Source organism: Panthera tigris, chromosome E1 (assembly GCF_018350195.1).
Source record: "Panthera tigris isolate Pti1 chromosome E1, P.tigris_Pti1_mat1.1, whole genome shotgun sequence".
Classification (NCBI taxonomy): Eukaryota; Metazoa; Chordata; class Mammalia; order Carnivora; family Felidae; genus Panthera; species Panthera tigris.
In genome coordinates, this window is record NC_056673.1 from 19,926,316 (window position 1) to 19,938,677 (window position 12,362).

The following is a 12,362-nucleotide window of genomic DNA, read 5'->3' on the forward strand; positions in this document are numbered from 1 at the left end:
TGTTTTTAGTATTTCAAGTAGTAAATATTCAAAAAAAAAAATCTTCCAGGGGCGCCTGGGTGGCTCAGTTGGTTAAGCATCTGACTCTTGGTTTTGGCTCAGGTCATGGTCTCACGGCTTTGTTAGTTCGAGCCCCACATTAGGCTCTGTGCTAGCCAGTGCAGAGCCTGCTTGCGATTCTCTTTCTCACCCTCTCTCTCTGCCCCTTCCCGATTTGATACTGTCTCTGTCTCTCTCAAAATAAATAAGCTTTAAAAAAAAAAAAGGAAAGTCTTCCAATAGTCTTTTAAGAAAACCATTGTTAAGAGTGTTGGTGTAGGGGCGCCTGGGTGGCTCAGTCGGTTAAGCGTCTGACTTCAGCTCAGGTCACGATCTCACGGTCCGTGAGTTTGAGCCCCGCGTCGGGCTCTGGGCTGATGATGGCCCAGAGCCTGGAGCCTGCTTCCGATTCTGTGTCTCCCTCTCTCTCTGACCCTCCCCCATTCATGCTCTGTCTCTCTCTGTCTCAAAAATAAATAAACGTTAAAAAAAAAAAAAAAGAGTGTTGGTGTAAACATGTCTGTATTTTTATGCATGTTCAAATTTATATATATATATATATATATATATGGAATGTATATATACTTTTGTGTGTATGTGTGTATAATTTCTTATATTAGTAGGTTCCTACTATACATCCTGTTTTCTGGGACTTGGTGTTTCTCACCCATGGATATCATGGATGTTTCTTCATATAAGTAATATTGATCTAAATTATCCTATAAAAATTCGGTGGTATTTCACTGTATGAATGTACCATGATTTATTTATTTAACCCATTATCTCTCATGTATATTTAAATTCTTTTGACATTTATTTATTTTTGAGAGGCAGAGAGAGACAGAGCATGAGCACGGGACGGGGAGAGAGAGGGGGAGACACAGAATCAGAAGCAGCCTCCAGGCTCTGAGCCATCAGCCCAGAGCCCGACGCGGGGCTCGAACCCACAGACTGGGAGATCATGACCTGAGCCAAAGTCGGACGCTGAACCGACCGAGCCACCCAGGCCCCCCATCCCTCATGTATATTTAAATAACAGGTTTTCTTCTTCTTCTTCTACTGCCACCACCGTTATTACTATTCTAAAAAACACAGCAGCAAACATCTTTTGAGACACATGTTTGCATTGTGATGCAATTACTACCTTGGGATAGATTCTTAGATGTGAAGCTGTGACTCAAGGCAAAATACTGAACCTTTTAATAAATATGACCAAATTTCCCTCTAGAGAAGATTATCCAACAGAACATTGTTCAGTGATGGAAATGTCCTATGTCTGCCCCATCCAATACCCTAGCCGCTAGCCACACGTGGCTACTTGAGCACTTGAAATGACTAGGCATAAGGAACTGAAGTTTTATTTTTATTTAATCTTAATTTAAATAGTCACATGTGGTTAATGGCTGGCACAGGTCTAGAGGGTTTGTATCATTTTCTTTTTTCTTTTGTTAAATGTTTGTTTTCACGCGCGAGAGAGACAGATTGCAAGCAGGGGAGGGGCAGAGAGAAAGGGAGACATAGAATCTGAAGCAGGCTCCAGGCTCCACACTGTCAGCACAGAGTCTGACGCGGGACTTGAAGTCATGAACTGCCAGATCATGAGCTGAGCCGAAGTCGGGTGCTTAACCGACTGAGCCACCCTAGGCGCCCCTGTGTCATTTTCCTCTCTCATCAGTTACGAACGAAAGTATTCTTCTCCTTTCCTTGCTTAGTATCAGTTAGTGCTTAACCTGTGTTCCAGACCCCTGCCAACAGAGTGGAGCATGGGAGGGAGTGCCCCAAGGCCCCCACACCTGCCTTCATCTGTATATCTGTTTTATTGGTTTGGCTTCCATAGAGGAACTGCTTCAGAAAAAAATCTGTGGCTAAAAAGTTTGACAAGTCCTAAGTTCAGGTCTGTCTAAGCCCCTTTCCAGCTCGGCGAAGCCAATCTGATTGAGTAGGAATGGTGGGATGACCTAAATGCAGGGAGCAGTAGAACCTCTGTGCATCTTGATATTAGAGCAAGAACATTTAGAAGCCCTAAAAAGTTACAGATTGGTTATCTGTTGGCATTAAGGGCCTTGGTGAAGGTGGTGAGATGTCACCTGCTTCCTCTCTTTCAGGGTAAAGGCCCCAAAGCTGTCATCAGCATCAGAGACTTGAATGCCACCTTTGAAACAGAGAAGATAGGGAACCCCCACGGGCTGCAGATCACCTACAGGAGAGAGGGCCACATCAGGAACCTGTTCGTGTACCACGAAAGTGGGAAGGTGAGCCGAGCCGTGTGGCTACCCCAGCCTCCCGCCTGCACCCCAGGACTCTGCAGGCCCTCCCCGCAGCTCCCTTGTTCAGCTGCTCTTGAGATTTGCTGCCCCAGTTGGCCTTCGTCTGTTGTTACCTTCCGGTCTGAGATGGCTGTGTGAGGAAGGCAGAGCAAGATTAGGGAGAGACACCCGACAGGTACCGTGGGTGTGTCTGGACAGTACAGAGCCATTCAGGGGAGTCCAGTTGGTAGGAGGGACTATGCCCAGGGACGGCCAATCCAGATAAGGCAGGGAGTCTGAACACAGCAGGAGTGGATGGAAGACCAGGTGGCAGTGAATGCAGAGGCCTTGCTTCTCAGCAGGTGGTCCTGTGGTCCTGTACTAACAGCATTAGCATCACCTGGGAGCTTGTTAGACCGGAGTCTCAGGCCCACCTGAACCTACTAAATTAGAAATTGCATTTTAACAGGCTGTCTAGGTGATCCTTAAGCACATTAAAGTTTAAGAAAATAGGGGCGCCTGGGCGGCTCAGTCAGTTAAGCAGCTGAGCCTTGACTTCAGCTCAGGTCATGATCTCACAGTTCGTGGGATCCACCCCTGCCCTGGGATTCTCTCTCCCTCTCTCTCTCAAGATAAATCAACATTTTTAAAAAATCGGCTTCTGTCAGAGAAGAGCAAGCCAATAGTACAGGCCCAAGAGAATAATCTGGGTCACAATGAGCAGAGTCATGTGACTTGGGAGTCATGTGCTAAGTGGAGGTGGGGGTAAAGGTGAGGTCTGACATTTTGTGAGTACGTGTTAATTCTGTGCCAGGCACTGTTCTCGGCTATCGCTATACATCATTTATGTCTTCATTTTTTTTTTCTTAAGTAGCCTCCACACCCAACGTGAAGCTTGAACTCACAACCCCGAGATCAAGAGTCACATGCTGTACTGCCTGAGCTAGACAGGCACCCCACAATACAGCATTTTTTTCTTTCTTTTTTAAAAGTTTTTAATGTTTATTTATTTTTGAGAGAGAGACAGAGTGCATGCAGGAGAGGGGCAGAGAGAGAGAGAGACACAGAATCTGAAGCAGGCTCCAGGCTCTGAGCTGTCAGCACAGAGCCCGACGTGGGGCTCGAACTCACGAACCCTGAGATCATGACCTGAGCTGAAGTCGGACGCCCAACCGACTGAGCCACCCAGGCACCCCGTGCAATACATCATTTCTTAATCCTCAAAACAATCCTGGAAATGTTTTAACCCTATGTCCCTGAGGCATGGGCACGTTAACCCAGACTATGGTTCTTGGGTCCCACAGTCCATTTTACCACTCTACGTGGCCCTGCTGGAAGGAGAATCCTTGGCAGCAGGAGCCAGAAACCTGACCCAGGGGCTAGATCTTCCCAAGCGGCACTAGCACTGGGACGCTGTCTTCACGCTTTGGGCAGAGTTCCCAGTGGCGTAGTCTGAGGAACAGGGGTTCGGAATCAGAAACTGGAGCCCTGGGTCCTCCACTCTGGGCTGTGTTACTGGGGCACATCCCTTCCCCTCCTCCATCTGCGTTTATAGATCAGAACACCCGCCTCCCAGAGGGGTTTTGAGGGTTGAGTGACCATGAACCATGAATGTGAAAGCATTTCAAACATTAACCGCTGCTAATTATTGGCACATGATGGTAACAGTTGTAAAAGGTTAAGAATCTTATGGGCAATTTCACATCTCTGTCACTTATTCATTCATGAATTCACTCTTTCCTTGAATGCTTATTGGGTCTTTGCAGTATACAAAGCACTGCTGTAGGTTTAGAGAGTGTGGTAGTGAACAGGGCAGAGCCGTGGGCAGGCCTCAAGGATCTCAGTCTGGGGAGGGAGTCAGATGAGAAAAGAGGCACCTGCTGATACCGTGTTGATGGGCTGTCAGTCATGCTGCGGTCACACAGGAAGCACGTAAGTGGCCTAGTCTCGGGGGCGGGGCAGTCAAAAAGGCATTCCAGAGGAAAGAGTTTCTATTTAAAAATTATGTGAATATGTTGAAAAAGAGGACACTCAAATCAGCTTAAAGGGAGCATGAATGGGAAATATACAAGGGTGTTTATTTTAAGGGCAACAAATCTGGCTGGGCCTCCTGAGAGATTAGAGTCAAGAACTGTGGTGTGTGTGAGAGAGAGAGAGAGAGAGAGAGCCAGAGAGAGCAGTGAGCCCTCTTAACAGGAGCACATTGTTCTATGACACCTGAGGTGCAAGTAAACATAGTACTTATTTTTTTTTAATTTTTTTTTTTATTAACGTTTTTTTATTTATTTTTGAGACAGAGAGAGACAGAGCATGAACAGGGGAGGGGCAGAGAGACAGGGAGACACAGAATCTGAAACAGGCTCCAGGCTCTGAGCTGTCAGCACAGAGCCCAACGCGGGGCTCGAACTCACGGGCCGTGAGATCATGACCTGAGCCCAAGTCGGACGCTTAACCGACCGAGCCACCCAGGCACCCCGAGTGTCCTACTTTAGCTCAGGTCATGATCTCCCAGTTCATGAGTTCCAGCGCCTCACTGGGCTCTGTGCTGACAGCATGGGGCTGGCCTCTGATCCTCTGTCTCCCCCTTGGCCTCTACCCCTTCCCTGCTTGCACTCTCTCTCGCTCAAAAATAAAAATAAATAATAAACATTTAAATTCAAGGACCCCCATTCCCCAAAGTGGCAAGAAATCTAATATCAACCCTCTTTCTTGACTTCCTCCCTTGGTTTTACCAGAATCTTGGGACTGGGAGACGTGGAGGAGAGCCCTGGTTCTTGGTCCATGGTGGGCTCTCTGCTGTTGCCCTGTGTCCACAATGGATGCCAGGGGCCACCCCTCTGTGCCAATCACTATACGAGGGCTTTTGCTGAGGTGCCCAAGGTCTCTGATACAGTTTCTGGCCCCTCCCATTTGCCCAGTGGTAGAGCATCTGACAGCTTGGGTCTGGCCATTCTCTTCCCTTCAGTGGCCCAGCCTCTCTGTTAGAGAGGCGTAAATAGAAGCTGCAAACTCATGCCTGCAGGAGCCAAGTAGGTAGTTGAAAAGTGAAGTGGATGGGGCACCTGGGTGGCTCAGTCCATTAAGCATCCAAGTCTTGATTTCAGCTCAGGTCGTGATCTCATGGTTTGTGAGATGGAGCCCCTCGTCAGGCTCTGTGCTGACAGCATGGAGCCTGCTTGGGATTCTCTCTCTCTCCCTCTCTCGCGGCCCCTCCCCTGCTCGCACACTCACTCTTTGTCTCAAAATAAACAAATAAACTTAAAAAAAAAAAAGTGAAGATGGCTAGAAGGCTATAAAGCAGGAAAACCTGTATAGAGGATTGAAACAAACATAACTTCAGGAACCAAACAAACACGTATGCAGGTTGGATTTGGCCCCATGGTCTCCAGTTAGTGACCAAAGTGAAGGTCTGGGTGAGTCTTTTCTGGAATGGCCCCATTCCTTTGGTGTCTGGGAGCTGAGAAGTTTATTAATTCCCAGGCCAAGAGAGCTCTGAACTCTGGAATACTAGGCCAGTGTGCTTGGCTGGCAAGAGAGAAATGGTAATTATGTTGCATTCCTGGGAAACCATAGTCAAATGAATTTCTCAATCACTGTATTACATCAAGGTGTAGCACTGCAGCTATTTGAACAATCTTTCGGCTCCCCCATTCCAAATTCTTGGGAGAAGGAACCTGGTAAGCCCAATTTAGCCTCTACATTGGCACAGCCCTGGCCCAGTTGCTGTGGCCAAGAAGGGGAGGCTCTTAGCTGCAAATGTGGCTGCAATTGTGGGTGAGTGGTGAGTGGGTGAGAATGGGTGGGGTGGTTCTCACAGAAGCAGGGCTTGGACTGGGCAGAAACCCATTACAACAACTAAACTAAACTTGGGGATCAGTAGAAGCTCTGTGTGGGGGGAGGGAGGAGGGGTGGGCCGGGCAGAATGTGCGAGGACGAACAACATGATTGGGAGGGTTGCAAATGGTTTTGTATGGAGAGAGCTCAGAGGGCAAAGTAGTCATACTTAGATTTTTCTCCTGAGGGTGGCAGAGAGGGCTGTAAGCTAGACACGGTTGCATTGTCAATGAGAAAATTGCTCTGAAAAAAAAAAAAAAATCACTCTGGCTGTTGTTGTTGGCGGGGGTGGGGGGGACCCATTGCAAAGCAGCAAAGCCAAGGCAGAGCCTGCTAGACAGGTGGTTCACCAGGTGAGCGACGATGGTGGCCCACACTCGAGGATGCATTCCCCCAGTGTGATACAAGTCCAAGCCGGCTGGGGCCCAAGTTACACCCCAGGTGATGAGCATGGCTACCGGAGGAGAATCCCCAGGTGCACCTGCCCCCACTTGGGAGCCGATCTTCGACATCTGAGGACACTTGCTCCTCCAATTGCGTCCCACTGGCCAGCATCACATCACCAGAAAGCTTGTTAGGAATGCAGGATCTCAGGCCCCACCCCCCCCCCAAACCCACTGGATCCAAATCTGCACTTTAAAGAGACCCTCAGGTGATTCTTACGCATATTAAGCCATTGCGGAACTCTAGTGCAGTTCACCTTCCTCCTCCCCCGCGCTCTGGATGTCTCCCAAGTCCGAGGGTTCCCACCTGCTGGGGGGCAGGGAGCGCCTGGGCTCTGTGATCAGCACACTGGCCGCTGAGCAGAACTGAGGGGTGTGTGCATGTGCTGAACCTGAAGACCCAGCCGGCTTCCTGCCAGCGGACTCAGCCCCCCTCCCCCACTCCATCTCACAGGCTGATGTCCTCATTTTTCTCCGCAGGAGATAGTGGACTGGTTCAATGCCCTCCGTGCAGCCCGTCTGCAGTACCTAAAAACGGCCTTTCCTGAGCTCCCAGAGTCTGAGGTGAGCTAAATGTGGACCCCAGCCTCTGAGTCTCTTCCCTGCCACCTCTTTTCCTTGTCTGCTGACCCCCAAAATACTCAGAGGCTAGACTAGCTTTGTTTGTGGACAGGACCTCGAGATTTGGGGGTGGATACCTCAGAGGGAAACCAAAGACCCTTTCTTCAGGGGGTTATGGCCTCACACATGGCAAGGCAGCCTCCAAAATGCAGGTGAGACTCTCTCTTAGGGATGCATAGCCACTGTCCCTAGTGTCAAGGGGCTTGGGATTGGGGCATCTCTTTCTGACCCCTCCTCCCACTGAAATGTGCAAATGATCCTTAATGTGCTGCTTTCAAAGTGCTTTTCAGCACCTTTTACCTTGTATTCCCTCGTATCCAGTAGTAATCCCTTGTAGCAGCCAGTCAGATGGGGTAATCATTCCCATTTTATTGGTGAGAAACTGGGTCCCAAGAGGGTCAAGTGAATACCCAAAGGTGCTCTTCCCATTCGAGTGTCCTCCCTTTGCCCTTTTGTGTTCTGGTCTCGAGAAGGTGATGGGATCTCCTCCATTACCGTTCTGACAGGAACAGTCTTCCTTCTGTGGCCAAGGTAACGGTGACCCTGAGAACTTCATTTTGGTTGTCCTCAGACATGTAGGGCATCTGTCTGCATCTCTCAGGTGTGTGGGGCAGAGGATGCTGCCTCGAGCCAGGAGGCTTGGGTTCTCAAGGATGCCCTGTCACTAACTCGCTCTTTGACAGCTGCTGGTTATGGCACTTCTCCAAGTATCAGTTCCCACATCTGTAAGACGGTGGTTGGTCTGGGTCATCTTCAGGGTTCCTTCCAGCTCTGAGGTGGAAGCTATGGGCTGGTGTCTGCTTTAGGCCCTGCTCTTAGAGGATTTTATAAGTGATGGGGGTGGAGATGCCATATTAATCCTGGAACTTTTTTTTTTTTTTTTTGAGAGAGAGAGATGGAGAGAGACGGAGAGAGACAAAGAGAGAGAGGGAGAGAGAGAAAATCCCAAGCAGGCTCTGCGCTGTCAGCACAGAGCCTGATGTGGGACTCGAACTCACAAATAATGAGATCATGACCTGAGCCGAAATCAAGAGTCGGATGCACGACCAATTTAGCCACCCAGGTGCCCCCCCCAACCCGGTATTTTCTTATTCCAAACTGTTAGACCCTCCTTGAAAGCTTAGATTCTCCTTAATTCCACGGTTTTCAGGGAGCTAAGTTTTGGAAATGGGTGTCCACACCAGGCTTGGTGATGCACCGAGATCACAACTCCCTGGGAGCGATTCCAGCCAAGGGTCAAGACCTTCCGGGTCTGCAGAGTCAGCACCCAGCATGGGTGAATGCACGCTCTGCGAGGAAGGCGTTGTGGGTGCTGCCTGCTGACTGGAGATCTTGGAGGACAAAGTGCAGACTCTCAGCCTGAGTCATTGGGCTGACTCTCCAACTTTGCTGACCCCTGCAGAGGAAATTGGTCTTTGGCCAACTCCTCAATGTCCTCTTGCCTCCCCTCACGCACTGTTGATCTCCGCCGCCCCCCCCCCCCCCCATCTCTCTGCTGCCTTAACTCCTGCTGTGCCCAGGTATGTGTGAGGTTCTGGACAACTGCCTGGACCTGCCTCAAGCTTAGGGATGCAGAGGTCAGACAGCTGAGAGTTCCAGTGTGGAACGTGGTCCTAGACTAAGAAACGTGTGGCCTCTGAAGTCAGAGAAGCTGATGTGTTACCTGGGACACATCACCTCACCTCTCTGAGCCTCGGGTTGCTCCTCTGTCACCATGGGGACAGCACCTACTTTCCAGGGCTGTTGTGAGAATCGAGTGAGCCAAGGCTTCTGAGGTACAGCAAGCAGCACTCCATCCATGTGATCTGCCTTCTTCTGGTTGTTTCCCTAGGCCTAGCCCAGCCTTGCCCTGGCTCAGGTTCAGACTATTAAGCAGCCTGGGACTCTTTTTTCCAAATGAAGGAACTAAGGCCTGTAGAATGTATTTTAGGGAAAGGGGAGTTTATTTTCTTCACAATTTTCTTCCTTTCAGACTTCCCAGACTTTACTTCCCCTTTGTCCCGTCCTGGGCTCTGGAGCTCTGGAGAACCCCCTCTGCTCTCGGAAGCCTGGGCTGTCATTGGAAGCTCTAGGCTTGCCAGTTTGACCCCCTAGGGTATAGGGGGCCAGCGTTAATTCCTGGAAACCTCTCTGAGCATAGGTTGGCAAGCCAGAAGGGCTCCTGGAGATCACACAATCCAGTCTCCTTATTACTCAGGGGACATGGGCCCAGAGAGGGTTAAGGTCTTACCAAGGTCATACACCTTGTCAAGGTCAGAACTGCAGCTAGATCCCAGGTCCCCCTGCTCCTAGTCCAGAACTTTCTCTGCTTGCCTACTCTGCTGCCATCTCCTGTGGGCCTGCGTCAGAATCCCCAGTAAGGACCAGGTCTTGGCCGGGGGCCTGGCCAGAGGGCTCTGGCATGTTTATGCTCAGTGTCATGGTGAAGTGGCGGGAGAACCACGAGTGTCTGTCTAGCGTCTGGCAGCCCTAGGTGTGAATCCCAGCTTTCTGTCCTACCAGCAGCCCGACTCAGGGAAAATCCCCAACCACGTCTCTGGGGCCTGGTGTGTTCAGATATCCAGCGAAGATAAAAATATCCACCTCACGGGGCACCTGGGTGGCTTAGTCGGTTAAGCCTCCGACTTCGGCTCAGGTCATGATCTCGCGGTTCATGAGTTCGAGCCCCGCGTCGGGCTCTGGGCTGACAGCTTAGAGCCTGGAGCCTGCTTCTGTGTGTGTGTCTCTCTCTGTCCCTCCCCTGCTCGTACTCGGTCTCTCAAAATAAATAAAACATTTAAAAAATTAAAAAAAAAAACAAAAACACCTCACTCGGTGGTTGAGAAGGGCACCCAGAGCCTGACACAGAGTAGACCCTCAGAATATGCCCCCTGATGACACCAGGAGGGTCTCCTCAGAGCCTCGCCAATGTCTACCTCTTGGGGATACTGAAGGAATCCTTAGACTAAGTCCTTAAACCAAGATTCGGCTCTGCCGGTAAGCTCTGCAAACATCTGATGACAGAGATGCTGTCGTCTGCCTCTGGTGAAATGTTAATATTGCACCCATCCCACGTTCCAAATATAGCCCCGTGAACCACCAGCACACATCCTTCCCCATTCCAAACTTCCCCTTTGTTGGGGAGCCTTGAGCCCCTGGCATGTGAGTCAGGGGTTCAGTGTATGTCTCTCTTCCCCCAGCTCGTGCCCCTCATCACCAGGAACTACCTCAAACAAGGCTTCATGGAAAAGACGGGCCCAAAGGTACATTTCACCACTCTCTGTGGGACTCACAGGGCCCTGGTTCCAGTAGGCAGTAGGGCAGGATTTGGGAAGTAGGAAAGTGGGGACCTAGGGGGGTGGGAAGAGGAAGGGAAGTAACCCAGTGTTTGTGAGTTCTTGGGGCCAAAGACCAAGTGGAGACTGGTGAGCTGGTATGTGGTCCAGCATCATGCTGGTTCATCTCCCGACCCGTGGGCATCCCCTCCTTTATCAGCATCACCGGTGGCTTCTTTCTCCTTGGCTCCATCTAATTGAGCCGACTCCTGGGAGAGCAGAGCTGAAAAGGGACTCTTTGGGGGACAGCTTTTGCACTTGCCAGAACCCTTGTGTGCTTGGTGGTGGGGACCTACCGGGACCGTCCAAGTGAGACAGGGGCTTGTGATTGGTCTGAGAAAACACACCTCTGCACACACAGGGACACACCCCTCCCCAGCACACACACCCTCCCTCCAACTCAGCCCCTATTCTTTCACTGAACCTGCCCCAACCCCCAGTGTTGCTCATCTGCACTCATCTGTGAAGGAAGGGAAGCCTGGCCGCTCCTGGACCTCCCTTGGAGGCCTGTGGTGAGGGTATCTGAGCCCCCACCTGGGTGCTGAGAAGGGTGAGGCTCCAAGCCAGGAGTCTGGCTGGTGAGGGTCCTGGTGGTTGGAAGGGGAGGAAGGGGGGAAGGGAGGAGGAGAAGGGAAAGCAGAGGGAGCCCCCCTAAAACAAAACAAAACAAAACAAGACAAAACAAACTCCCAAAGCAGCAGCAACTCAATGCTTTTTGATTTTTTAAAGGTGTACTATGTTGACCAGATGGTTGTCAAGACTGCGGTGGAAGGGGTTAGGCAATCAGTGTGAAAGAAAGCCCCTGGGCAGCTTAACAAGGACTGGAAGGGTTGCACATTGTGTTTTCTGCCTTCACCAGCCAATGGCACAGCCAGTCCGCGGTGATTCTTGCCGGGGGCTTTCTTTCCCCTGACCTCGGTTGCAATTCCGCCAAGGCCAGCGCTTTCAGCATTGCTGAGCAGTGACTACTTCTGATTTCCCCAGCTTCCTTTTTCTGAGACTTCTTGTCCACAACCTGAGAAGGAGGAGGGCGCCTCTTCCTACCCACAGCAGCACCCAGAGGCACGGGGCGCAGCTGGCAGGGGGTGAGAGGGTGGGCAGAGCCTTCAGGGAGGAGCCCTGGGGTGTCTGAGGGGGAGGGGACTGGCCAGCTCCCGAGGTGTAGCCCAGGCCGGCTCTCTGACCTCTTTGCTCCCCCCACTCGGCTGACCCTGGTATGAGGTTCCCTCTTTTGCAGCAGAGAGAACCTTTCAAGAAAAGGTGGTTTGCCCTGGATCCCCAGGAGCGGAGGCTGCTCTATTACAAGAACCCACTGGTAAGAGCCACTGCCGGCCCCTCTCCAATGCACCCCCAAGCAGAGGAGGGGTCAGTACTAGCTGGGGACCGTGGGGGAAGCTACAGGGCTGGAGAAGCCTAGCGAGGGACACACCTCCACCTTTGCTTGCCTCCAAGTCATCTCCCAGGCGTGGAGCTATTCTCTCGCGCCTTACTGGAAGTCGTGTATCCTAAATGCTGCCAATGCAGCTAAATAGGTCATTTCTCGTCCTCCAGTTTCCAGTGCTCACTTGTCACCAGGAGGCTAGTGGTTAGGACTGTGGGCTTTAGAACTTTCAGCCCTGCCACTTAGTGGTATGCCTTGGGCAGAGCACTTAAATCTCTGTGCCTCAGTTTCTTCCTCAGAGGTTGCCATGAGGATTATATGAGTTACTTAAGGTAAACCGCTTGAAATCTTGGGGCATATAAGGTGCCTATAAATGTCAAGTATTATTTTAACAGATCACATGTGTGATTTATGTTTTTTTTACCCTTTCACATTCTGGGTCCCACCAAAAAGAATCCCCAGCAGAGACCCCTGCCATGCACAT

The 12,362-nt window shown here is 50.7% G+C and overlaps 1 protein-coding gene across 2 annotated transcripts in view; it reads left to right on the forward strand.

Moving 5' to 3' along the window:
• ADAP2 (ArfGAP with dual PH domains 2) overlaps positions 1 to 12,362 on the forward strand; it is a 30,325-nt gene that overhangs the window by 15,809 nt on the left and 2,154 nt on the right. Inside the window, exons 6-9 of one of the 2 annotated variants that reach the window (XM_042966023.1) lie at positions 2,145 to 2,291; positions 7,043 to 7,126; positions 10,363 to 10,425; positions 11,735 to 11,812. In XM_042966023.1, coding sequence (XP_042821957.1) covers positions 2,145 to 2,291; positions 7,043 to 7,126; positions 10,363 to 10,425; positions 11,735 to 11,812 — 372 coding nt within the window. The remainder of the gene's footprint in view (positions 1 to 2,144; positions 2,292 to 7,042; positions 7,127 to 10,362; positions 10,426 to 11,734; positions 11,813 to 12,362) is intronic. The other variant, XM_042966024.1, reaches the window with a different exon arrangement.